Source organism: Mytilus galloprovincialis, chromosome 2 (assembly GCF_965363235.1).
Source record: "Mytilus galloprovincialis chromosome 2, xbMytGall1.hap1.1, whole genome shotgun sequence".
In the NCBI taxonomy this organism is placed as follows: domain Eukaryota; kingdom Metazoa; phylum Mollusca; class Bivalvia; order Mytilida; family Mytilidae; genus Mytilus; species Mytilus galloprovincialis.
This window is the reverse complement of record NC_134839.1, coordinates 53,910,900-53,934,946: the sequence shown is the minus strand read 5'-3', so window position 1 is coordinate 53,934,946 and position 24,047 is coordinate 53,910,900. Positions and strand designations below refer to the sequence as shown.

The 24,047-nt window shown below is 33.4% G+C and overlaps 1 protein-coding gene across 3 annotated transcripts; it reads left to right on the top strand.

Moving 5' to 3' along the window:
* The first annotated feature begins 445 nt into the window (after window positions 1-445).
* LOC143063839 (tyramine beta-hydroxylase-like) lies at window positions 446-23,610 on the top strand. Of its 3 annotated transcripts, none has more exons than XM_076236229.1 (9): window positions 446-585; window positions 5,259-5,457; window positions 6,007-6,142; window positions 7,037-7,132; window positions 7,454-7,633; window positions 19,761-19,930; window positions 20,320-20,563; window positions 21,271-21,367; window positions 22,966-23,610. In XM_076236229.1, exons 1-9 carry the CDS (start codon window positions 578-580, stop codon window positions 23,579-23,581), a joined length of 1,746 nt encoding a protein of 581 aa, XP_076092344.1. In that variant the 5' UTR covers window positions 446-577; the 3' UTR covers window positions 23,582-23,610. The 3 variants fall into 3 exon arrangements, 2 of the variants coding, with proteins under 2 accessions (XP_076092344.1, XP_076092343.1); XM_076236228.1 differs by lacking the exon at window positions 446-585 and adding an exon at window positions 1,706-1,844; XR_012975116.1 differs by lacking the exons at window positions 446-585; window positions 22,966-23,610 and adding an exon at window positions 1,704-1,844 and having other exon boundaries at window positions 7,454-7,658; window positions 21,271-21,297.
* Window positions 23,611-24,047: the final 437 nt, after the last annotated feature.

Below are 24,047 nucleotides of genomic sequence, written 5' to 3'. Positions count from 1 at the left end.
TTAAAAAGCTTCTAAACGCTTAATGGAACGTAACCAGTAATTGTTTTAATCATAATTATTTTACTTTTTGTACAAAATCCGGCATATAGATTAAAAAAGTAATTTTAATGAAAATCGTAGCTACTATCCGTTTAATCTATACGTATGCAGGGATATACAGCTGTAGTCTCCATTTAATGTATCCTTAAAAGGAAAGGCTAACTAATGTATTAGAAATCTGTCAAATAAAAAAGATATGACCTGAATATTTTACTCATCCTACAAAAACAAAGATAAACATTAAGCTTTGTAAATTGATATATAAACAAAAGTTGGCCAATACCACTTGCACCTTGTATGACATTTGAATGCATGTGCATGGTGCACTTCGAGTAGTATACAAAACACGCGGAAGTACAAGTTGCATTACAACCATTTACTTTGCTTCGCCTATGATTAAACATCAAACGAAAATACATCTTCGGAGTTTACATTAAAAACGGAACATGTGCTTGGATAATCCAGATACTTTTATACAAACAATTGACTATGGGTCTTACGCAAGTATCCATCTGAAAATGAAGGATAGAAAATCAAGATGAACAGGTAAGCTTTTTATTCCTCTCACCTGCACAAGAGTTAATAAGTAAAAGTAAATCATGAAATTTTCAATTTTATTTGATATCATAATTTTTTTTAAATTTTATATACAATCGAATGAAAACAGTCTCCATGACTGTTGGAAACAACGAAAAGGAATTTTCATATAAACAAAATTAAGTTAAGGGAAAAGACTCGAATTTTATGTTTTTGTTTTTAATTTAAACATTTTAAAGAAATGGAAAAGTTCATAAGGAAATTGTAGAGATTAAAATATTTATAAATGCATTTTAGTTTTATCGCAATGTTTACATTTGCCATTGTATTTAAAATTAGGATTTTAGATTACATTTTAAAAGTCAGTTACGCCATTTCTTTTTTAAAGTCTTATGATTTTACCAGATGATAGAAATGAATGGAAGGAATGAGAAAATGTTCACTGTGACAGCAACCAAACGACCTAAAACATATATATGTCACGTAGAAGTCTAAAACATTCCAAGTCGTATCTACACTTCAAATCTTGAAAAAAAAAAGAATGAATTTAAAACAAACTAAAATAATATGAACAGCAAAACCAAATGCTTTGAGAGCTAAAAAAAATTAACAACAGGGTGGACAGGAATATTTTAATGTATCTTGCTTGACCGCCACAGAAGTATGGGAATCAAATATAAAAAAAAAATATTTCGTCGAAAACCTACATTTCTCATATATCATCATAAGCAATGGTAGAGTGTGACGTTTCCATAGTTTTCATCTAAGCTTAAATATATGCCTTGAAACTTTTTTTTTAAAATTTGTCGTTTGATTGATTCCATCAGTTGAATCATCAATTGAAGTTAAACTATTTAAAAATGGCTTAATTGAAATAGTCTACTTAGTGAGATAAAAGGCCATATCTTAGATAAGGGTCCACATCGAGTAGTTTAGGGAGCAAAGTCAGGATCTCACATTTTTACTCAGGGCGTTTCCACAGTTCTATTGAGAAACACATAGATTAATTCCTTTTTTAAGTGTTTTCATCTAAACAAAATGACGAAAGAGGAAATTCGGTTTAATTCTTAAAAACTTTTTGCAATAAAACAATAACAGCTGACCACAGCTGATAATATTTCTGATGCAAATATGAACTCACTAGTTCAGAAAAAAATGAATCCAAGACTAATAGAATCCTGTTAGATTGGATAAAAATGAGGAAAATCTTAACAAACCAAACAAATTATACAACAAAAGAGGAAGAACATGAATGTATCAATTTTGCCGTAAGTTCAATTTGACCATTTTTCTTATTTTATTTGTTAAGTAGTTTTATATAACTTTTGAATACATGGCTGTTTGTATATTGCATGTATATACGGTTAATCGATATAATCTTTTATTGCTATGTTTTATCCCTTATCTTTCTGTTAAATAAACAAAAACTATCTTAATGTTTGAATACTCAATTATAATCAAGACAGAATGGTATGTGTTGACTGTTTATTTCATATACAAATAAGGAGATGAGGTACGATTGACAATGAGATAACTATCCACACGAGTTCAAATGACGTGGATGTAATCAATTGTAGGTATGACCTTCAACAGTGAGCAAAATCCATACCGTGTTTTAGCTAGGAAATGTCCAAACATGACAATTTTGAAACAATTTAATTTAGAAAACTAACGGCCTGATTGATTACAAAATATAATTACGAAAATCAAATATAACAGACACGAATCGTTGCATCAGAGACATGTGTAGTATCCCAATATGTCTCGGTTGACTGCGTGAACTTTATAATGACTATAAAATTCGTAAAATACTTTTGAAAATATTTTGTTTAGGATGTCATTGATGAGTACACGACTAGTCTACAAGATAGAAACCTAACGTCGCAAAACTAATGGTCAATATACGATCTGCACTAGTGTTTCATCCAACCATGAATGTTTTTTAATAGATCTAGAAATTAAATTGATACTACTCAATTGCGATTAAAAAACAAAAACACTTTCCGTTGCGATAGGGTGGCATAAATATGTGTAATTTGTTTCACATGCGTTTTCAACTTAAAACATATCTATTTAAAACGGTGGCATAGCACAAAAATTTACATTTTCATTTTTGAAAGAAATTACATATTTCATGCATGGGTATGCTTTTATTTAATGACCAAATCTTCTTGATTTATTAATTTAGTTTGAAATCAATCTGTGAACACCCATCCTTTCGGTTAAATTTAATGCAATTTTTTAATTGAAAAAAAGTAACACATTACATCATGTTATGTTCTGGTTAAGACAACTTCACGTGTCAAAATCCACAGTCGATCATTTAAGATATTGAATGTTTTTACAAGATAACACGAGATAAAAGATGTGTAAACAAAATGTTAATTATTTTTTAGTTAATTTCATGATGTTTATTCCCACCTTGCATCATTGCAAAAGCTGTTAGAATTCTAATAAAGGTTGTAATTTAAGAACTAATTCATCAAGAAAACCATGGCAGAAAATAAAGAGCAGAAAAGATTTCCAATAAAATATTAATGCGTCTGATATTTTATACAATTTGTTATATTTTATATCTCACCTAAACCCCAATCGGCTTTTAAACTCTCTACTTTAGTATGTAAAACAAGCCTTTTCATTACTTAAGTCTATGTTGGATATCTCTGTTTTACGACTAAAACCGTCAATGAAAGATGCACATTTATATTTTTATTGCTTTTTATTCATAAAATAAGTCTCCGACACAGGTTTACCAATCTTATAAGTAAAAAAAAAACACGTCAGGAAATTGAATATTTATATGATAAGTGTGTAAAGATTAAAAAAAATAGCGATAAACACAAAAGTGGTAATGAGTGAAACTAAAGGCTCCTGTACTAAGTCAGGTATACGACAATTGTTTCCCAGTCAGTCGCCCCTTTGGTTGACATCATCGAGCGTTTAATTGGTTTTGTCATGTTTTTGGACTTCCCACTTCGGTATTTTAAATTATAAATATATATTTTTTCTCCTATAAGAGTCCGATTCGCTCACCTGTCAAAAGAATTTGCTGTTCATAAGTTCTGTCTAATATAGTTTTTGAGATAAAAAGTAAAAATCTGGTAATAAGTATATATAAAAAAAAAAAAAAAAAAAAAAAAAAAAAAAAAACATTTTGGACAAATAACCCCTATTAAAAGGGCTCCAATGGTTTGCGTCATTTATTATTTTTTTTTTTTAGATCTTGTATTGCTCATATTTTATTGCTGTTCATAGCAGTTTCACTGTTTCGAGCTATCTGTTATAGTTTTCGAGATACAAGAAAAAAGGAATTAACTTCTTTCTATAATGGTTCAACTCTTTAAACGCTGCCCTATTTATAGATCTTATTTTGCTGAACATTTTTGCATTTTATAATTTTTATTATAGTTTTGCCAAAAAAAAATAATGTAGAAACAAATGGGTAAACGTCGTTTTCAAAAGCTAAAACTGTTATTAAAGGTCAATTGTCGATTTAGGACATGCTGACTTATTTGTAGATCCAATAATGATGAATCCTGCAAAATCGTTGCATCTACTATATACAATTCCTACAAAAGCTTACATATTGTTGGTATCTTGGGCGGACACTAGACATTTAAATAATAGTGTACGCGTGACCGATACCATGCTATATCAAATTTTCTGAAGTTGGCAAATGTCTTACAAAAGGAAATTAAAAAGAAGAATAGAATAAAACTAATGAAAATTTAAACTTTATCTGCAGTTACTAGGTACTGCGAGACTTGCACCTTGAGTGTTATCTTTCAAAAAGATAACAGGTATTAATAAAAAATATTGAACATTTCCTCAAACTACACTAACCATCAACAAAGAAATAGTCAAGCAATAACGATCGCGGTATATGTGTCAGACAGTCCAACTTGGTACATATAAAATTCAATGGATTAAATTTGTGAATTCAGAAGGAAAACCCTATAAATCTCGCCCGTATATGATCATATAAATATATATATATATATAATTAAAACATGTAAACAAAACTTGTTGTTGACAACTACTGACAAGATATAGCTACATTATTGGCTAATTAGAAGCGTAACAATCAATGGTATACAGTCTTTAGTTCAAACTTTTCAACACTGTCTTAGTTCAATCTAATTAAAATATTGATCTCTGATGACGTTATACTATTGGTCTTCGTTTGTCCCCTTGGTAACTTCTTGCATTTCTATGTTTGCCATTAAAAATTCGTGCTTTAGGCAATGCGTTTAGTCCCAACTATCTCTTTACTCAATTTGGAAATAACAAACCTCTTCCCACCTAACACTCACTGTCAATAGGTTAAGTACACTGCTTCAGAAGCAACAAATTCAACCACCTGGTTCGTGTAAATCGATATTCTCTTGTAGTATCATTTTCTATTTTTTTTTTATTTCGGAATTGATTTGGTCTATCATTTATTTATGATAATTTGCTATTACAACTGGTTACAATTTCACTTTGCCACGACTTGCTTTGTAAGTGGTCAATACATCAGGTGTTCGTATTTTATTTTTGTTGATTTCAATAAACTTTAAGACGAAGAACAACAATAAAATAGCTGTTTCTTTGTCTTTTCTGTTTTTTTTTGTGTGCATGTACTGATTTTGTGTCATGAATGGTTCCCAATATTCTTTCTATTATATACGATTTTTATTCAGGAGTTTGTCGTACGTGGGAATTCTAATATGTGTGAACAGCGTTCTTTCATACAGAGCTTACCAAAACCTGATACCAAATGGCGACAAAGTACCCCATCCTTGTAACAAAGGACAAACATGGGAAGGAGTTGGACATCGACAAAATGAGGGCGGAGATGAACAGAATCCCTTTGGTATCGACTTTCAGCAATTCGGAGAGGTATTCCAAAATACATATAGACCAAATAATAATACAGGAATTGTTTCAAAATTAAAAAAGAATAATAGTGTTGGAACATATTGTAGAAAGTTAAGACCTACGATGGAAGTGGTTATATTTTTTCGGCATGCAAAATATTCATTTCTAGATAGGTTTTGCACGACAAGACTATCTGACGAAAAATCACGATGTTACAGACCTTAACTGTATATAATACGAAACCCTCGAACAGTCGGACAGTTATTCAAATAATATTTAAAATATCACACGAACACTGCATCCTCATTTTATTGTCACCCCAAACATTTATGAAATTTCAAAATATTTCATTGTTTGCTTGAAATATTTGGCATATAAGTGTGGACACATATTAGTGTGGATATTATAGATCGAAAATAAACTGACAATGTCACGGTTATAAAAGAAAAAGACAAACGGACAAATAATAGTACACAAGACACAACATAGAAAACTAAAAACTAAGCAACACACTGCACACTCAACTAAAAACCGCAATTTTGTAATTCAATGATTTAAATTTTAATTCAGTGGAATAAAAAGCTGTGTCTATTGGATTCTGATGGGGATGGGAGATACAATGGTGAAGAACTTGGTGATCCAGATTGTACCTGGAAGACACAGTATGATAATGTTCATCTCCGTATAACAAATTTATCTCATCCAGGTAAAGTTAGAATTGAAGTATGTAGACATGATTTTTGTTTTTGCTTTATTTTTGCCGATGACTATCCTTAAAAGTAAGCGAACTCATTGGCCATGATTGTATTTCTATTTTGACAATTCCTATTCTTCATATTTGTATAGGGTACACACTATTTTGCCATATCATCCTGCTGAAGCACGAATCTGGGTGCAGGATTTTCACGCAGTATTGAAGACCCATTGGTGGCCATTCGGCCTTTTCCGCTCTATGGTCGGATTGTTGTCTCTTTGACACATTTCCCATTCCCATTCTCAATTTTATCATACCAGGTTAATTCCATGGTGATCAGATGCATAATTGTGTACTAAGTTTCATCTTGGTTGAAAGCTTATTTTCTTTGCTAAAACTTGAACAGAATACACGAATGGTTAAAACTGAGACTACTATAACACATAGTTATAGTAGTCTCAGGTTAAAATAATAAAAAAAATACAAACACGAACTGACTTTAATATAAAAATAAGGAGATATGGTATGATTGCCACTGAGTTCACTATATATCCACCAAAGTTCAAATGATGAGTGGATTTAAGCAATCAAAGGCAACTGTACGGCCTTTTAATTTACCCTATACTCGAGTCTGATATAAAAGGCCCTGCCATGAAAGATATGAAACCATTCAAAAGAGAAAACTGACCAAGTTATAACGAAACAAGTTACAAAAAACAAATATGACAGACGCGAACAACGCCAAACACTGAACACTGAACTTCAGGCTCCTCACTATGGACAAGCAGAATGTGACAGGGTTAAAATGTTTGTGATTACCCAACCATCCCCAACCTGACAAAGTGTTTTTTTAAAGTAAAAAAAAAAAATACATTTAATTTGAAGACATTTGTTTTATTTTTTTAGGGATTTGTGAACCCTTAGATAGTTCCTTGTGTCGGGAAAGGGCATGGCTATCTTGCGAAGCATCCATAGACGACTGTCCATCGCTGAAGGAAAAAGGTAATAAGTTAAATTTTAGATCAAAATGCGAAGATGTTTCTGTTTCTCTGCAGGTGATTTTTCTTACTGACGGTTTGATCTTAAAAATACTTTTGAATTGTATTATTATACAATTTTTTGCAATATGTTTTTTCATCATTAACAGAAAGAAAGATGAATGGATTGATTGATTCATGGATAAGTTGGATGTTAGATTGGAGGGATGGAAAATGGATGAATGTTGAATGGAATAGATATCATTTAAAATGAGTATTGCCACTGTATTGATCTGTAAAATTGTTCAAAATTCTTTCTTAAAACAATGTCGCATTTTTATTTTAGATACAAGAAATATAACTGTAAAAATGCCAAAAAGAAAAGTACCAAGGCAGACGACAACTTACAGGTGTCTGCTATTTGAATTTCCACAAGACCAAGATTACCACATCGTAGCAACCAAGCCTGTCATCGACAACAAACACGTGATGCATCATATTCTTTTATTTGGTTGTGACGAATCAGGTACTGCAGTATTTTTATATTTACAGTAAGTTACCATTACAAAATATTCCTGCATGTCTGTAATGTCTGTATGTCCTAACCTCTCAGGCCTACATTACTAAAATACAAGAGATTGTTGGTGCCTCTAATACTAGTAAATAATCAAAGTGCTTGTAAGCACAGAAAGGTAAAGATAGCGTTATTTTATCAGTGGGAAGTAAAATAATAATAAATATTGCATTGTCAATAAAGCATTTGTTGCAGCTGATTCGACTACTAATCTGGACAATGGGAGATAACTCTAATTTTTATTCAAGATGACGTTAACAATGACATCATTTATATTTTTAACAGATATTAGATTCCTGCACCTTGCAGAAGATATGCAATTTTCTTGACACGTGTAACATCGTTTTATGACCTGAGTATTTGAGCATAAATAACGTTGATAAATTTCTGGAAATGTTCATGGACAAGGTGTAAAGAATGTTATGATCAATGCACTATCTGTAGTAATAAGCCTTGGAAGATTTAGATATCAAGTTAGTAACATAGGGTTTTGATTGCATTTCATGCAATCTTTACCCCAAAAAGGGTCTTCAGGTTTCAAAGTTAAAGACTATTTTATGTTAGTCTAACTTTAAAAAAAAAGAACCATAAGAGTTATAAACACAATTAAAATGCAGGTTATCCTTACTATTCATTAAGCAATTTTCTCTGATCAAAAATACATAATAGTTCAATGATTTTAAAATTAACTAAAACCTTCAAACATATTGAACATTTATATACGTTTAATTTTTCTGTAATTATCATTGTGTGAGCGTTGTCTTGTTTGTTTTCTGTCTGCTGTCTCGGTATCTATGAACTTTCTATATTTTTAAACTAAATCTGACGCTGATACGGTGCTTTTTGTCCGCGATTTGCTTTTTGTCCGCTTTTGCTTTTTGTCCGATTATTTTGCTTTTTGTCCGATACTTTTGCTTTTTGTCCGTTGCTTTTTGTCCGATTTGCTTTTTGTCCGATAATTTTGCTTTTTGTCCGATACTTTTGCTTTTTGTCCGTTGCTTTTTGTCCGTTTTGCTTTTTGTCCGATAATTTTGCTTTTTGTCCGACACTTTTGCTTTTTGTCCGTTGCTTTTTGTCCGTTTTGCTTTTTAGCTCACCTGGACCATAGGACTAAGTGAGCTTTTCTCATTTTCTCATTATTCGTCGTCGTCATTAATTTTTACAAAAATCTACTCTTCTGAAACTACTGGCAAAATTAAAGCAAACATGGCCAAAATCATCCTTAGGGTATTTAGTTTCAAAAAAGTATCCGATGACCCCGCCCAATAATTAAGATGGCCGCAATGTCTAAAAGAAGAGCATCGCATAAAATGTAGATTTTGGCTTATATGTCTGAAACAAAACCATAGAGACAATCTAACAAGGGATAAGAACATTTCGCCTCATAAAATAATGTGGACCAGTCAGAACTTTTCATGTGGGACAATATGAGCTCTTAATTTAAAAAAATGTGGGACAATCGGGAATAAGCCCTACAGACTTGAGCAATTCTAAAATAAACACTGTTGATGTATCTCTTTTAAATTTTCTATTAAAAAGTGTTTTACATTTACGAATGCACTATATTGTATCTGTATCTAAAATATTAAACGCATTTATTTCGTGATAGAAATTAAGTAAATGCTTAAGTAACCATTGTATTACTTTTCCCCCTCTTTTCGAGTTTGTCAAACAAAAATAAACTACTTTGTTGAAAATGCTGTTGTGTTAACCAAAGTTTCCTTAATCTTATTACTTGAATAGCCTCGAACTTCCTCGTCATTTGGATATAGTTGCTAAATAATTCCGAAATGTATGGATTAATACAGTTTATCTAAATAAATAGCTACACATGTATTACGTAAACTTTGTGATAGTGTTCCAAAAATGAAGTTTGTTTGTTTGTTATATTTGTAATATTTGTAATGTTTAAGAAAAATAAAGTTGTTGGAAATATGACGAAAATATTACCAGACTTAAAAAAGTTTTTTTTTAACTGAAATGTTGCAAAATATTTTGGAGCGACTGTCAATCGGCCATTCGCATATAAGTGCAAATGGTGACTATATATTATTAGCGGGAAGAAGAAACTGTGCGTTTAAGCAATAACATGTCGTAAATGTGTGCACTTCCACATGTAGCAAACGCCGACACCATTTAACATAATGATAAAACTATTCAAACGAGAAAACCATTGATTTACAAAACACTATACGACAAACAAATACAGAAACAAACAACAACTATTGAATTACAGATTGAAACTCCGTTCCTGACTTATTCGTATGATTATCATATATAATATTTAGCGCGGTTAAACATCAATTTAGAATTTCAATAACGAAACCATCACTCAAGGATTATTTGATTTGATAAATTTCTAAACTATTCTAAAGTTTCGAGCATATAAAAAAGAAGATGTGGTATGATTGCCAATGAGACAACTATCCACAAAAGACCAAAATGACACAAACATTAACAACTATAGGTCACCGTACGACCTTCAACAATGAGCAAAGCCCATACCGCATAGTCAGCTATAAAGGCCCCGATAAGACAATGTAAAACAATTCAAACGAGAAAACTAACGGCCTTATTTAAGTAAAAAAATGAACGAAAAACAAATATGTAACACATAAACAAACGACAACCACTGAATTACAGGCTCCTGACTTGGGACAGGCACAGATTTAAATAATGTGCCTGAGTTAAACATATTAGCGGGATCCCAACCCTCCCCCTAACCTGGGACAGTGGTATAACAGTACAACATAAGAACGAACTATAAAAATCAGTTGAAAAAGGCTTAACTCATCAGATAGACACAAATACAAGTGGACGTGGCCGGGTACTTATACATCCCGACACAAAAAGTCACAATGAACAGATCTGAGAGTACTCGCAGTTATCTGACAGCTATTTCAAAGCCACTAACAACTAATAAAAAGTCATGCCTCTGAGACTTAACGTTCGTTTAAGTCTTTGAATATCCCATGTATTCTACAAATTGGTGTACGTACACCATTGCTCACACGTTTGAGGATGACAGACTAACTTACGACCAGAATGAATAAGAATTAGTCTATATAACAAGATCTAAAATATTTCTAGTGTAAAAGACTTTAACCTCGCCACATTATTTATGTATGTGCCTGTACCAAGTCAGGAGCCTGTATATTCAGTGGTTGTCGTTTGTTTATGTGTTACATATTTGTTTTTTCATTTATTTTTTTGACATAAATAAGGCCGTTAGTTTTCTCGTTTAAATTGTTTTACATTGTCTTATCGGGGCCTTTTATAGCTGACTATGCTGTATGGGCTTTCCTCATTGTTGAAGGCCGTACGGTGACCTAATGCTGTTAATGTCTGTGTCATTTTGGTCTTTTGTGGATAGTTGTCTCATTTGCAATAATACCACATCTTCTTTTTTATAAGAATGCCAACTCCTCACACGTACAATTATTACTTCATTTTCTTTTTTTCACTCATCTAATTATTATATCTATTTTAATTCAACATTGTATCCATATAAATGTATATGAACGCTTACATATATATAATTATTGCGATATCATATATAAGAGAGAGGCAAAGTGTACCAAAGGATAATCACACTAAAAAGGGTTGAAACAAACCAACAAAGCCGCAGATGAATGAAAAACAACAAGATACACAACAGTCCACAAAACAAATGGTCCGAGAACACAATTAATTCGTAGCGCATTTCTTTTAGAACATAAATAAAAATTTAAAAAATCCCACCTGCGCTTTCTCAATGAAACTTTTACAGTGTGTTGTACTAATTTTGGGACAAATTATATCAAAATTATAGAAAACTTCATCGCGTCTAACTCAAAATATGGACAATTTTGTGTTTAGGGTGTCTTGAAATCTTTTGACAGCTTCCGAAGTGCTAATTTTTAACCTTTTTCAGCTGGACCAAATCACTACTTTCCTGCAAAATTCTGGACCCAAATTTTTTTACAGTGTAATTTCACCCCCCCCCCCCCCTACTTACAATGTGAGGCATTAAACAAGGAGAAATAAATTTGGAAGGGGTATAAAAATTATTGGCAAGTAACCCACTGTTATCACTAGGGACTAATAACGAAAATCAAGGGACGACAATTGTGGTCTCGGACGAAATCATTGAAATTTAAAATCTGAGCAACAAGAACCAATGCAACTGTGATGATGTATGATTAACTGGAAGAGTAAGATAATCCTGCTCCGTCCATTAAGTTTTAAAAAGTCATGTATTAAACTCAAACTCTCGAACACGTTGTCTTGGAAGATCTTTATTCCAAGGGGTCCTTAATAGTTGCTTTTTGATAATCCTATAAGGCCAACCTTAAAAATATGTTTGTTTGCAGTTTTCCGACTGTACCTTCAGACTGAAGGGTCGGTAGGTAGGAAAAATATTTTATTTTATCAGCCAAAATACAGTTTAAACAAGCAGTTACACTAAACCAAGTTTCTTGTGAAGAAAAAAAAAAAACATTTTAAAACAACAAACACTGGACATGCTGAAAACCAACATCAAATGAACAGGCATTTTCAGATAAAAAACTTTAAACCAAAACTGAAACTTTAACATAGTGTCATTATCCAATTTATGACATAAAATATGGTATAATTATTAAATACTGGAACACTTATAAACAAGGAATGTCATTATGACTAGAACTGTTTTAAAGAAATATATTCAGACATGTATGCTTCTTGACTAGAATGTTTTCATGAGTAGAGTATTTTCATCAGAAAAATGTAGATATTAAAGATAAATAAGACAATGTATTAAAGAGTGTATTTTTAATAAAAAAAAAAATAACCATTGAATCTTCCTCAATTGAAAAAAAAGTATTAAGACATTCGACTGTTTTCATATTTCTAACAATATTTAATTATATGTGATAAGGTTATATTTTTGCCAGGCTTTAATGAAAACCAAAGAAATCTAAAGTTTGGGGTGAAATCCATAGCACCCCATTAAAAGTAAATGGTCTGTACTGAAATGTTTTTAATGCATAAAAAAAATTGGCAGCATAGCTCCTAAGGACATGTTTTAATTGAATTCACACAGGCCACACAGTTTGGGTATATTTAATATTGTAAGAAAGAGAATAATTGCAATGAGTGGGGCAGCCCCCCTTATCCTAAAGGAGCATACTCATTGCAATCGAAGATAGATTTAATATAGATAGAGTATATTTATTTTTCAAGCTAACCATTCATTTTCTCTACATCTTTGTGTAGTTAGGGTTGCTTCTAATTGATTTGGCATGATCTATATCCATTAACATTTCAAATGAGCCCATTTCTCCGTACAGGCGTGTTTACAGATATCCATGAAGATTTAAGTCACGGAGGAGTGGTTTCATCTTTGTCGTCTCCACAACGATTAGTAGAAAATATGCCATACTTCAAGCTGCTGTCGAATTATTTAACCACTGAAATTGGTTCCATAAAGTCAGGCTCCACAGATTCTGTACCCGATTTGTTTGAGACAGAATGGTTATCGTGTCAGTTATGAATATCTGCTGCATCATCGTCAATGATATCATCACACATCGTTACATGTGCCTAAATCTGTATAAACAGTTTACTAATAAACTTTTTTGTTTGTTATTTGTCTTAAAATTGACACGAGACGACAGCGTAAAGTACTCCTCCGTGACTTCATGGATACCTGTAAACAATTTCCATGTGCTTTATCATTAAATGGTCACATGAACGCTAGACGGGAAGCTAAGAAAAACCGAACTTGAAATGCGTAATTGACCCAGACTTTAAATCATTTCCGGAAAGGACCCAAAGTTCCGGATCGCGTCAATAGAAGTATTAAAAAAAATTTCTTCAAATTTAAAGCAATAAAATTTTCACAGTCGGGAGGATTTTCAAGGGTCGGTCGGTAAACTGCAAACAAACAATATTTTAATTTAAGCCTAAGGAGTTTATAATTTAACTCCTTGCGAACACTTTCATAAGGAACGAAAATTCCCATCTGCATCTTTTTGAAAAGATTGCAAATATTGTTTAAATTAAATAGGGTATCCCATTTCAAACCCAGCGTCTCGGAAAATCTCATTTTAGGGCACTAGACAATGATTAAATGTAGTAATTCGATAATAATACATGGATTTCTCGCGAAAACATCGTTAAGGCGAAATTTAAAGTTTGTCTTGGCTGATTGAAGAAATTTCACAATAAAAACTGAAACGCAAAAACGCAAAAACGCATAAAGATGTTTATTCAGGACAATAACTTATATAAAACAACAGCAGAAATACATATAATGTATCACCAAAGGAGGTTGTAAAATACTGTAGGTGATACTTAAACGTAATGTTCTATTTATTTTTTTTTGTCGTTAAGGGGACTGGAGGGTATTAATCCATTATTTTTTAAATATACATGTAGGATTTTGCTTGTTTTTCTATAGATGAACTTTTATCATATACTAAATAGAAAAATCAAATAAAAACATGGGGTTATCGTTCACTTAAGCTCACAATCTGCCATCGAAAGAAGCAACCATTTTTGTTAAGGTACTTTTTTTTAAGTTGAACTAATAGGAGAAATAGAGAGATATATATATCGAAATAAAAAAAGAACTCAATTACAGAAATCGATTTAATTTTACAACTGTTTAGTTTACGTAAAGCATATTTGAAAAATATCTATAGGTCACCGATGAGTTGAAAAAGACATTTTAATTCTAATGCCAAAACAAAATGTCATTATTGCACTAAAGGGAGACAATTTGGAGCTTTTACAGTGATATAAACATTTGAAAAATAAATCTGAGGCCAAAATCATTCGATTTTTTGGGTTGATTTTTGAGCCAATTCATAAAGTTATAACTAATAGTGTAATAAATAAAATTTGTAATGAAAACAAAAATAATAAAATTTTTGCTGAAATTACCCTCGAGCCTCCGAAAGAGCAAGTATTGCACAAAAAAAAAGGAATCATCCTTTAACGGAAACAACTCTTGAAATCATCGGCTATTCGTCGATGACTAAAGGCTATTTATTTCTGAAATCTAAATTTTGTTTTGCTGTTCTGAGTGTTCAAGATGTTACATGCAGCTAAAATATTGGTAAAACATTTGAAAAAATACTGATCTGTATAAAATTTACACAAAAGTAAACGAATGAAAGTGCACACACTGAAATGTCTCGCCTACTTTACTCATCATTAATATTATGTTGATAGCCCTAAGTATAAAGATTTATTACAACTGCCACATAAACTTAACATTAACCAAGATAGCTAAACAAAGACCAAATGAATTATGAAAATGAGGTAAAGGTCAGACGAACCATACCAGGCAGACATGAACAGCTAACAATTCTTCGATACAACAAATATACTTGACCTATTACTTATAGTTTAAGAAAAACAGACCAAAACACAAAAACTTAACACTGTGCAATGAACCGTGAAATTGAGGTCATGGTCAAATAAAACCTGGGAGACTTATATATAGATCATAAGATATTTTCATGCACCAAATATAGTGACCTTTGGCATATAATATTAGATAAAAAGACCAAAACTCAAAAACTGAACTTTGACCACTGAACCATGAAAATGAGGTCAAGGTCAGATGATATCTTCCCGCTAGACATGTACACCTTACAATCATTCCATACAACAAATATTGTAGACTCATTGCATAAAGTATGAGAAAAACAGACCAAGACAGAAAAATTTAACTATAACCACTGAACCGTGAAAATGAGGTCAAGGTCAGATGACACCTGCCAGTTGGACATGTACACCTTACAGTCCTTCCATACACCGAATATACTAGCCCTGTTGCTTATAGTATCTGAGATGTGGACTTGACCACCAAAACTTATTCTAACTTTTGTTCACTGATCCACGAAATGAAGTCGAGGTCAAGTGAAAACTGTCTGACGGGCATGAGTACCTTGCAAGGTACGCACATACCAAATATAGTTATCCTATTACTTATAATAAGAGAGAATTCAACATTACAAAAATTCTGAACTTTTTTTTCAAGTGATCACTGAACCATGAAAATGAGGTCAAGGACATTGGACATGTGACTGACAGAAACTTCGTAACATGAGGCATCTATATACAGAGTATGAAGCATCCAATTCTTCCACCTTCTAAAATATTAAGCTTTTCAGAAGTTAACTTACGCCGCCGCCGCCGGATCACTATTCATATGTCGAGCTTTCTGCAACAAAAGTTACAGGCTCGACTAAAATGACAGGTTATATGAACTGAGTGGCAATAAAAGCACAAGTCTAACACTTGCTTTTAAAAAAATTAAAATCTTTATTTAAAATGGTCATCTTTAAACAAACAAAAATTGAATATGAAAATTTACAATTCCAACAATAGATCGATATTAAACAGAAATGTTTCATTATCATTTTTCGGCTACAATTGGTATATGAACCATCCAAATGTCAAAATATCAACATAGAGTATTTACAAAGAATGTTTCTGTTATGTTGTGCAACTAAATCTCTACAGCAAAAGGTAGTGACAACACTAGATGTTAATTAGGATCCAGCGAAAAGCCAGGCTTTTGTCCACGAAGGTAGCAAATTGTCGGTGTGACTATCGCTGACGGCTTTTGGTAACACACGATATGGTTGTTGGTCATGTTGTTATCACCAAGGGAAGGTCATCGTGCTCTTAATTTCCACAAAAACTGATATAGCTCCAAAGGTTTAACAATGAACACCAATGGACACTCATGTCAATTGGAAGGCCACGCGGAATCAATATCGGAGATGTTAAAGACAAATGCATCGGTCATGCTGGGCTTTTGTTGCTTAATGTCTAAATGGACATGGCCTATAATTAAAAGATCCTTTTGCGGAATTTGTGGATTATTTGGTCAACTGTATACAGTCTACGAGCAATTGCATCCTGGGAAAAGCCTCATTAGATAAACCCCAATTTGTTTGTAATTGGTTGTCAGAAAGACCTGGCATATAGTCTTATATTTATTGAACTTACTTACTTACAATAAGGGATAAGCCAGCGAGTAAGTCAGCAAAGGGTTAGGGAAGTACCTTGGTATATAAAAAAGTCGAAATAAACAATTGCCGGCTGGCCAAGAGATTCTCCACGTGGGGTATGATGCCAGAGGTAGAAGTAGGCATTGCCTTAAAAAAGGCACAGATCACTTAGGCCCAAGACCCGTACGAGTTTGACAACAATGAATTAAAAGGGTAAGGTGGTACCTCTGTTTGCAACGAAGTCGAAATACACTTTAATAATTGCCGGCTGGCCAAACTAAAAGATTCTCCACGTAGGCCATTTTACCAGAGATAGAGGAGGGCATTGCCATACAAATTTCTGATAGCACTTATGCCCTAGACCCGTACGAGTTTGACAATAATGAATCAAAAGGGGGAGATGGTACCTCTGTTTACAACAAAGTCGAAATAAAGTATTGCCGGCTGGCCAAACTAAGAGGTTCTCCACGTAGGCCATTTTACCAGAGATAGATATGGTAATTGCCTTTAAAATGGCATATAACACTAATTCCAAAGACCTGTACGATTTTGCCTGCAAGGGGTTAAAAATAAAAGGTGTTACCTTTGTTTACAACGAAGTCGAAATAAACCTCTACCTCTGGTATAATGATCCACGTAGAGAATCCCGGAGTTTGGCCTACCGGCTACAGTTATTTTGACTTTAATGTGAACAGAGGTACCACCTCCTCATTTTAGCTCTTTACTGACAAACTCGTACGGGTATATGCCATATAAGTGCTATAGGCTATTTTAAAGGCAATGACCACCTATACCTCTGGTAGCATGGCCCATGTGGTGAATCTCGTAGTTTGAACAGCCGGCAATATTTCATAACGACTTTGCGATATACTAGAATACCCTCCTTTCCTTTTGCTGGCATAAGTGCTATAAACCATTTTAAAGGCAAGGCCCACCTCTACCTCTGGTATCATGATAAACGTGGATCATCTTTTATTTTTGGCCATCCGGCAATAGTTTATTTCGACTTTGTTATATACCAGGGTACCCTCCTTACCCTTTGCTGACAAACTCGTACAGATCAATGGAATAAGAAGTATGGGCCATTTTAGATGCAATGTCCACCACTACCTTTGTTATAATGGCCTATGTTGAGAATTTCTTTGTTTGGCCAGCCGGCAATAATTCATTTCGACTTCGTTGTAAACATAGATACCACCTCCCCCTTTTAACACTTTGCTGAAGCACTGGTACGGGTCTACGGCATAAGTGGCCATTTTTGAGGCTATGGCCACTTCTACCTCTGGTATCATGGCCCATGTGGAGAATCTCTTCGTTTAGCCAGCCAGCAATAGTTTATTTCGACTTTGTGAAATACTTAGGTACCCCCCTTACCCTTTGCTGATTAACTTACACGGGTCTGGGACATACGTGTTATGGCTATGTTAGAGGTAATGCCTACCTCATCCTCTGATATAATACCCCGCGTATAGAATCTCTTAGTTAGGCCAGTCGGCTTAATTTATATTTTCGTTGTAAAAAGAGGCATCGCATCCCCGCTTTAACCTTTTGCTGACAAACTCGTACAGGTCTAGGGCGTTAGTTTTATCAGCCATTTAAAAGGCAATGCACACATTTAACCTAGGATTAATGGCCAACTTGGAGAATCTCGTACTTAAGCAAGCCGGCAATAATTTATTTCGACTTCTTTGTAAACAGAGGTTCCAACTCCCTTTTAAACCCTTTGATGATACCGCGTACTTCTCTAGGGAATAAGTGATTTAGGCCATTTTAGAGGCAATGACAACCTCTACCTCTGGTATCATGGCCCACGCGGAGAATCTCTTAGCCATCCAGCAATAGTTTAGTTCGACTTTATTATATACTAGGGTACCAACCTTACACTTTGCTGACTAACTCGTACGGGTCTAGGTCATACGTGCTCATGGTCATTTTATAGAGGCAATCCCTTCCTCTACCTCTCATATTATGGCCCGCGTGGATAATTTCTTAGTTTAGCCAGCGGGCAACAGTTTATTTCAACTTCGTTATATACCGGGCTAATTCATCCCCCTTTTAACTCATTGTTGACAAACTCGTTCGGGTCTATAGCATAAGTGCTATGAGCCATTTTTAAGAGAATGACTACTCCAACATCTAGTATAAGGGCGCACCTAAAAATGTCTTAGTTTGGGCAGCCGTCACTATTTTTGGTGGACTGTGTGATATACTAGAGTATTCCCCTTACCCTCTTCTGACCAACTCGTACGGGTCGAGGACATAAGTGCCATGGCCCATGGACCATTTAAGAGGCACTGCCTACCTATACCTCTGGTATAATGGCCAACGTGGAGAATCTCTTAGTTTGAAGAGCTGGCAATAATGAGGTTTATTTTTACTTCGTGATATACCGGCGAAACTCATGCCCCTTTTAATTCTTTGCTGATAAACTCGTGTAGATCCAGGACATAAGTGCTATAAGCCATTTATAAGGGTTTGACTACCTCTTCTTCTGGTATAATGGCCTACCTGGAGTATGTCTTAGTTTAGCCAGCTTTCAATAGTTGTTTTTTAGACTTAGGGATATACAAGAGTATTCCCCTTGCCCTCTGTTGACCAACACCTACGGGTCTAGGATATTAGTGCTTCGAGCCATTTTAGAGGTAATGCGATATATTGTAAAAGACATGAAATTTCATGTACAAATCATTTATAATGTGAGTATGGTCTGTATTTAACTCCTAAAAGGACATGGTATTTTGAAGTTCAAAATGAAACCTGCCAAAAATATACACATTTTATATCGGACATAAAGCAAAATTATCGGACAAAAAGCAAAACGGACAAAAAGCAACGGACAAAAAGCAAAAGTTTCGGACAAAAAGCAAAATAATCGGACAAAAGGCAAAACGGACAAAAAGCAACGGACAAAAAGCAAAAGTTTCGGACAAAAAGCAAAATAATCGGACAAAAAGCAACGGACAAAAAGCAAAAGTTTCGGACAAAAAGCAAAATTATCGGACAAAAAGCGAATTGCGGACAAAAAGCACCGTATCAGACGCTCTGGGCGAAGTTTTGGTAACCAAATTTACTTTTTGAAATGATTTCAGTGGAAGATATCACAGAAGACATGAATGAACCATTTACCTGTGGTATGATTGCGAGCCCTAAATGCTCGAGTGTGATTGGTATTTGGAGTATGGGAATGTCAGGGGAATGTTCTCACAATAGTTCAGGGTTTAGAATAGGAAAGAACGGGTTTAGGAAAGGTGCACTTCAGGTATGATATAAAGGGTATGTGTGTCCTCTTACACCCCAAAACACCTGATATTACTGTTAAGCTGGTACTGAAATAATTGTTTTATATAGTGTTCTAATCCTGAACGGTAAAATTACAGTATCTGTGTAATTGCTAATCTCCGGGGTTCCTTCAAAAACAAGATTTGCATATTGAAAAAGATTGATACACTATAAAATTTATTTTGCATACTAAGACAACAAGTTGGCAATAAAATATAAATTTTTCACCTTTAAACCAGATGTTCCAAATATGTAGAATTATATTACTTCTTTATCATTGATATTGAGGTGGTTTGCATATTGTTGTTTTTTTGGGGGGAACAGGGGGCTAAAATTAGATTAGACAATAATATTTCCTTAATATTATAGATTCATTGGAATAATCCTGATCTCTACGAGGGGATGACAGATGCATCTGGAATGACAATATTTTACACACACGTATTACGGCAATACGATGCTGGAATTATGATAGTCGGGCAGTATTGGATTGATCTTCAGCCAAAGAAAAAGAGAGTTGTCGTTACTGGCGAATGTTCACCTGAATGTTCAGACAAGCTTATTGAAGATGAAATCTATATTACATCTGGATATAACCATATGCATTATTTGGGTAAATTTTTCCATAGACCAATTCATTATTTGGAAACACCCGTTTTCTTTTACAATCTTTTTGATTGAAGTTTCATTTATGAAGGCTAAGAACTAGCAACTTAAATTTTTCATCAAAGCTCACATGCATTTTCGTAATAAGATTAGAAGACTACATATTGATTGATTGATATTGATCGGTTGCTTAACGTCCAGTGGACAACATATTGAGAATGAAAAGATAAGGGGTAAATATACAAGAGATACTATCAAACACCTATAAATGTCGGAGCATCGTGCTTTGTTTTGAAAGTAATGGATGATAAGCGAAACTCTCATATATATAGTGATGATGATCAAATACCTATCTACCGCGTTTTGATATTTTTCAGAATAACTTCCAGAATGTCAGAATGAAGTATCCAAATAAGGGTTCAATCACTTATACCTTTACCTGTGTTTTTAACAATTTTGTCTACAGTCAAACAGATTTCATCTTAGTATGGGTCCTCGTATTGTAAGATGAAAGATCGTAATTTCATAAATTTATTCAAGTTAAGATATTGCTAAATGAAAAGGTCAGGTTTATCGGGAGTCATTACATTATACAAGAAATAATGGACAGTTTTCAGACATTATGGATAAATTTCCAAATAGTTAGAATTGATTTGAATCGTATTATGAACATAATTTAATCATGTCTGAATGATCGTCAAATATATTTTGAAGGTCGTCAAGAACGAATAGAATTGTACCGTAAAGACAGAAAAATAAAAGATCTCGCATATGACCAGAATTTCAACTACGACATGCCTGTGCTTCACAGGTAACTTTAAAAGAATAGCTTTTAATCTGTTTAATTCCTTCTTTAACAAAGCAACAGAAACTGAACTTATTCTCCAACAAATCAGGAAATCCATAAAAGTCCTATTGTTACACAAATAAGATTATCTACAGCTTGAATTTACCTATGTCTTTTCTATATTAGAGATGCAGTTCATAACTTTGACAGTGTTACCTATGATCACCTAAACTCATCATAGATACAAGGATTACATTTTGCATTTACGCCAGACTTTCGTCTCCTAAAGACTCATCAGTGACCCTCGAATCCATTTTTTAAAGATAAAATTGAGAATGGAAATGGGGAATGTGCCAAAGAGACAACAACCCGACCATAGAGCAGACAACAGCAGAAGGTCACCAACAGGTCTTCAATGCAACGAGAAATACCCGCACCCGGAGGCGTCCTTCAGCTAACCATTGATATTTATAAAAAAGAAAAGATATTAAATGCCATTTCATGCAATCAACACACCAAAAATGACTAAAATATCTTTAGGGTATTCACCAAAAATCAGGGTATAATTAATGGAAACACAGGTATTTAAATATATAATATTCCTGTTTAACAAAGATATTTAGCAACTGAACTTATTAAAAAAACCAACAACATGGAGTCCCCAAAAGTGCCATTTGAGATTTACTAAAGCTTGAAAATACCTATATTTATTCTATAATAGAGATACAGTTCATATAGAGTTACCCCTAATCATTCTATGGTCAGCAGATAGCCAAGTTGACACTTTGATAGTATAAAAAGAAAGTGATTTGGGATATACTGTGACCAAGAGTAACACTCAACAAGCAACACAATAAAAAACATATATGTTGGTCAATATAAATTTTCAATGATCGACAAGTGAGATCTAGCTCTAAACTGCTCTCAGTCTAGATTTGTTTAGTACATGTTTTCAGTGCCTATTTTTATCTGGATCTGTGAAATATTCGGAGGTACATAGAGTAATAAGTGCAGAGTACAGTTCTTTTTTTCTACAATATTGTACCTATAGGGTGTACTATTTTTTGGCTTATTTAAGCGGATAGAAAAAAATCGGCAAAATAAATTCCACCAATTTAAAATGGCACATGCAAATTCCAAAGGTTTCGAATCTGGCAAAATTTTTTGTATACCTTATTCAATGAAAGTCATGAAGTTTGACACCAACTATACGGTATTACAGATGACAATTCATAAAAACATGTGAAATAAAACAGAATAATACTGTATCAACAAATGGTGACACTTCCAGAAAACTAGCTGACAAAAAAAATCACATTTTCGATACAGAAATCAAGCCCTTTTACATCTAATATTGGTCACTGTACTTCAGGATGGAGGTGCTCATTAACATTTGTAAATGGTGTATAGTGTCAAAAGCAATAACATTATTTCTCTATAAGGCAACTCATTCCACTCATTCGTATGTATACATGTTAAGCTTATAGGTTCATAATTTGTTTTCTTTAATTAACTAAATACTCCATTTTAAGTTTTTTAATAACAAATATTTACTACTCAAATTTAAATAATTTTTTAAAGAATATCACAAACACCTTCTTTGTTTTGTTTCTATATTTCAGCTATCAGGAACCAGTAAAGTTAAAACCAGGAGATGAAATAAAGGTAACATGTATATATTCTACAACCTCACGTTCAGAAAATGTTCATTTCGGATACTCTACATCAGATGAAATGTGTCTTGGATTTTTAACCTATTTTCCAAAAGAAAACTTGAAAGATCCATACTGCACTAATTGGAAGTCAATATCAAGGTGTCTTTTATGGAAAGAAGATGTTGACACAGATGTGCAGGGGTGCTACATACAACGTTTATTACAAGGTCATGATGTAACAGCCAATCAAATCATTCAAAACATTATGCAAGCATGTGCTCCATTTGAAACATGTTCTGATTGGTGCAGGTTTTCTTTGAATTCAGCCAGACAGCATCCATGTTTCCAAGGTGATGTGTTGGATTTTATTGGCTTTGAAACTATACATGATTTACCAAAATTTCTTATTCCATTTATATTATGTGATTTTAAAAGAGATATGAATTTTTCAACTGAAGTGATATTTAAGAAACAACAGACATTTGTTCCTGTAAACCAACATAATTTGTCTATATGTCACTCAAAACGTTCTCATATTTCTTTATTTCTTTTACATTTTATACTTTTTATTCTCATTAGCTAATAAACCAAGAATTTGTCTTCTTAACAAAACAACATTGATTGGCCAGTATAAAACAAAAGACAACATTGGTTTGCCTGTATTAAAAAGAAGGGAAATGAGATATATCAATGCTAATACAACTGCATACCAAATATCAGTGACCAACCACTAGTGGTTCACTGTAAATAAGACCGAATCACAAACTAATATATATATAAATTAAGCAAGGTTCATAGCCAATATACCATGACTAGGGAATGGGGCCAAATAATCTCCATGGAAATGAGATGTGCCAATGCTTATACAACTGCAAATCAAATATCTTTGACTTACCACTAGTGGTTTATTATAAAGTAGACCTAGTCACAAACTAATACATTATTGACGTGGACTCTGCAGATTTTAGAAACGCCATACTTATGTCTCACTTTTTGACTCCGTCAAGGCAAGACAAAAAACAAAGAACTTTGGAAGCACATCAGATACC

Coding starts and splice junctions, on each gene's coding strand:
- LOC143063839 (XM_076236228.1), top strand. CDS start 1,825: ATGAATGTATCAATTTTGCC. Junction 5,458..6,006: donor ACTTTCAGCAATTCGGAGAG/GTATTCCAAAAT, acceptor ATTTTAATTCAG/TGGAATAAAAAGCTGTGTCT. Junction 7,634..19,760: donor ATTTGGTTGTGACGAATCAG/GTACTGCAGTAT, acceptor AAATGATTTCAG/TGGAAGATATCACAGAAGAC.